Source organism: Dendrobium catenatum, unplaced genomic scaffold (genome assembly GCF_001605985.2).
Source record: "Dendrobium catenatum unplaced genomic scaffold, ASM160598v2 original_scaffold_56916, whole genome shotgun sequence".
Lineage (NCBI taxonomy): Eukaryota > Viridiplantae > Streptophyta > Magnoliopsida > Asparagales > Orchidaceae > Dendrobium > Dendrobium catenatum.
Window position 1 is genome coordinate 1 of NW_021375368.1, and position 2,896 is coordinate 2,896.

The window sequence follows — 2,896 nt, forward strand, 5'->3', positions numbered from 1 at the left end:
TAAACAGAATACATGTATGTGACGCTCCGGCGTCATTTTCTTTCATGTTTATTAGTACTTTGAAAATCTGATACTAGAATTTGTTATGATAATTATTAAGTTGCTGTTAGCATCATAAATTACAGCTTCAGAGCCTACTACTATTGTCAGAGTGTTCTTTGACCAGCCTTCTTACTTAGAAAAAAAAAAAAAAGAATTTCATTAGTACTTATAACTTTTAGTATGAATTTGTTACTACTTGTCACCTTTCAGTCTGTTGATATCATGCTCGTTTGGTTGCAAGGCTATTGGTCAAGTCCTTTACCTACGTCCCTATGTCAATGATTTCAGCACAGAGTGGGTGTTATCGTCAGTAACCTTGCTGACAGTTGGATCAGTCTTGACTACATATATTGGAGAAAAGATATCTGACCTAAAACTTGGAAATGGAACATCACTTTTGATATTTACAAGCATTATATCGTATTTGCCTGCGTCATTTGGAAGAACGGTCTCCCAAGCATTTCAAGATGGAAATTACATTGGATTGACTACCATTGTCATCTCATTCCTCATATTAGTTCTTGGTATTGTGTATGTGCAGGTATTATTATTATTATTATTATTATTATTATTTCTTCTCTATTTTCATCTTCTAAAGTATTTAACACTGGACTTTAGGAAGCGGAGAGAAAAATACCGCTTAATTATGCTTCAAGATACAGCAGCAGGAGTGGGGGCCTTCAAAAAGCTGCATACCTACCTTTTAAGGTTTACATAAATATTTTCTCTTTGTTTTGGTTATTCACGTCATCACTCATTTCTCATTTAGCTAATTATTTGCGATTTAGATAAAAACTTTTGCAAATATTCTGCATTGATGTGTAGTTCTTCAAATTTAAGGCATTATTTTGATTTTTCTTGTCATACATAATTTAATGAAATGACCACCTTAAATCTCCTCTTATTGTTCTGTATGTTTCTATCATTTCACTAGTTTTCATGTGAAATGAACTTTGTAGTGAATAGAAGCATTTTGCAAGATACCAAATGGAAATGTTATCTGCTTAATCTGCACATAATGTTCCATTTATTGAATCATCACCCCTCAAATTTATGCAATCCTTCCAATTCCACCGAATACAGCATCTCGTAGTTTCATAATTTAATTGCAGGATGAGAAAGAGGCTCCTGGATGTGGAAAAGAAAGTGGAGGAGGTCCGTGTGTGAGGTTTTGTGGGTTGGCAGGGCATTGACTGAGTCTTTTGAGGAAAGTTAGATTTTAATTTTTCTTTTGACAATCTTATTTTTCTTTAGTATTAATAGTCTTACAGCTACTTAATTATTTATCATGTTAATTGTCTAGCATCTCCAGTATGTTATATAGTATTTACTTTATAAGTGCATCTCTACGACTTGTGTGACAACAAAGATAACTACTTATCTAATAAAAATGATTAGAATGCGGACTATCTGTTGACAGAGTCTGTTATACTTCATTTAGAGACTGAATTTCAATTTGCTCCCTGTATCGAATTTTTTTCTATATTTTCTATTCTTTTGAATTTATCTCTATGTTGTCTTCTGCATCTCGAGAAGTATAGTTACCATTCTCATAGTTTTTCAATTTTCTTGCAGGTGAATAGTTCTGGTGTGATGCCTATCATATTTTCCACATCTTCATTAGCATTGCCTGCTACTCTGGCACGCTTCACTGGTTTAGATGCTCTTAAAAAGGCTGCACTTGCACTAAATCCTGGAGGTGAGGCGTAGAATTAGCTGGAAATCGCATAATCAAAGACTTTTATTCACTTGGTTTGTCACTGGCTTGTGTTCTCTGATGTTTTCTTTTCACACTTCTTCCTGATGGCGTTCTCAACGTTTATGAATGCTATATTAAATTTTAGACATTCACTAGTTGGAAAATGCATGCTAAGATCATGTTTCCTTTTGTCAAAATCCATCTTAGGGCAATTCAGAACATGCCAATTTAGATTTTAATGACACTTTCAAGGAAAATAATTATCAGATGAATTTTGATCCTTACTTTTTTGCTTTTTACAGGGGCTTTATATCTTCCAACAAATATATTGTTGATAGCTTTCTTCAACTATTATTATACCTTTCTACAACTAGATCCCGACGATGTGAGTGAACAGTTAAAACGGCAAGGTGCTTCAATCCCGCTTGTTCGACCAGGAAAAAGCACGGCTGCATTCCTTAAAACTGTGAGTACTTTCATTCATACTTTCTTCATAATGGAGTGGAATGCTTTTAGCCGTCCAAACACATTCCTTCTCATTTCTTGAAAGTTAGTCTTCATGATTTTGTGAATATTAACTTTATCATGTAAAGCTCAAAGCAAACAGGAGAGGCACCTTTTTGAGTATGAAATATTTGGGATATCCATTTTTTTCACAAGATTTTAACTCATACAAAACTAGCTTTTCTTTCATTGTTATCATTGTAATTCGTTACCATTGTGTTGCGATTCCTTTTCCACTCTTTTAGAATATTTTTTAACTCTAGCACTTAAGTTAATAGAATGATCTTCATTCATAAAGAATCCAGATTCTAATTCTTTTATTAATTGTTAAGTAAATTTATGTTAAATAGTATTATATACTAATCATCCTTATATCTCCTAATTTATATTTCCAAATGTTTGACTTGATTCTTGCCCTTATCCTTCTTTTGTATTTGATACTTTAGTAGGCGGGATTCTTATTAAATTTTTTAGAAATAATGCCACATTCCATAGATGTTAAGCTGATAGCACTCATAACCAGAAATATTCATTTTTCTACTTGCTACTAATTATCATAATGAAAAGCCCCAAACTAGAAAGGAAGTTAAAAGGGGAAAAAACGCAACTATGTCAAAATATGATAGATCAAATGATATGCAATATTCATCT

The 2,896-nt window shown here is 32.8% G+C and overlaps 1 protein-coding gene across 1 annotated transcript; it reads left to right on the forward strand.

Moving 5' to 3' along the window:
- Positions 1-252: 252 nt before the first annotated feature.
- On the forward strand, positions 253-2,434 carry LOC110111874 (preprotein translocase subunit SECY, chloroplastic; the record flags this gene model as incomplete). The annotated part of the gene is made up of 4 exons (XM_020843920.2): positions 253-583; positions 661-750; positions 1,618-1,741; positions 2,044-2,434. Coding segments are annotated over 4 exons (790 nt in total), but the record flags the coding sequence as incomplete, so codon positions are not given.
- Between the last annotated feature and the right edge of the window lie 462 nt (positions 2,435-2,896).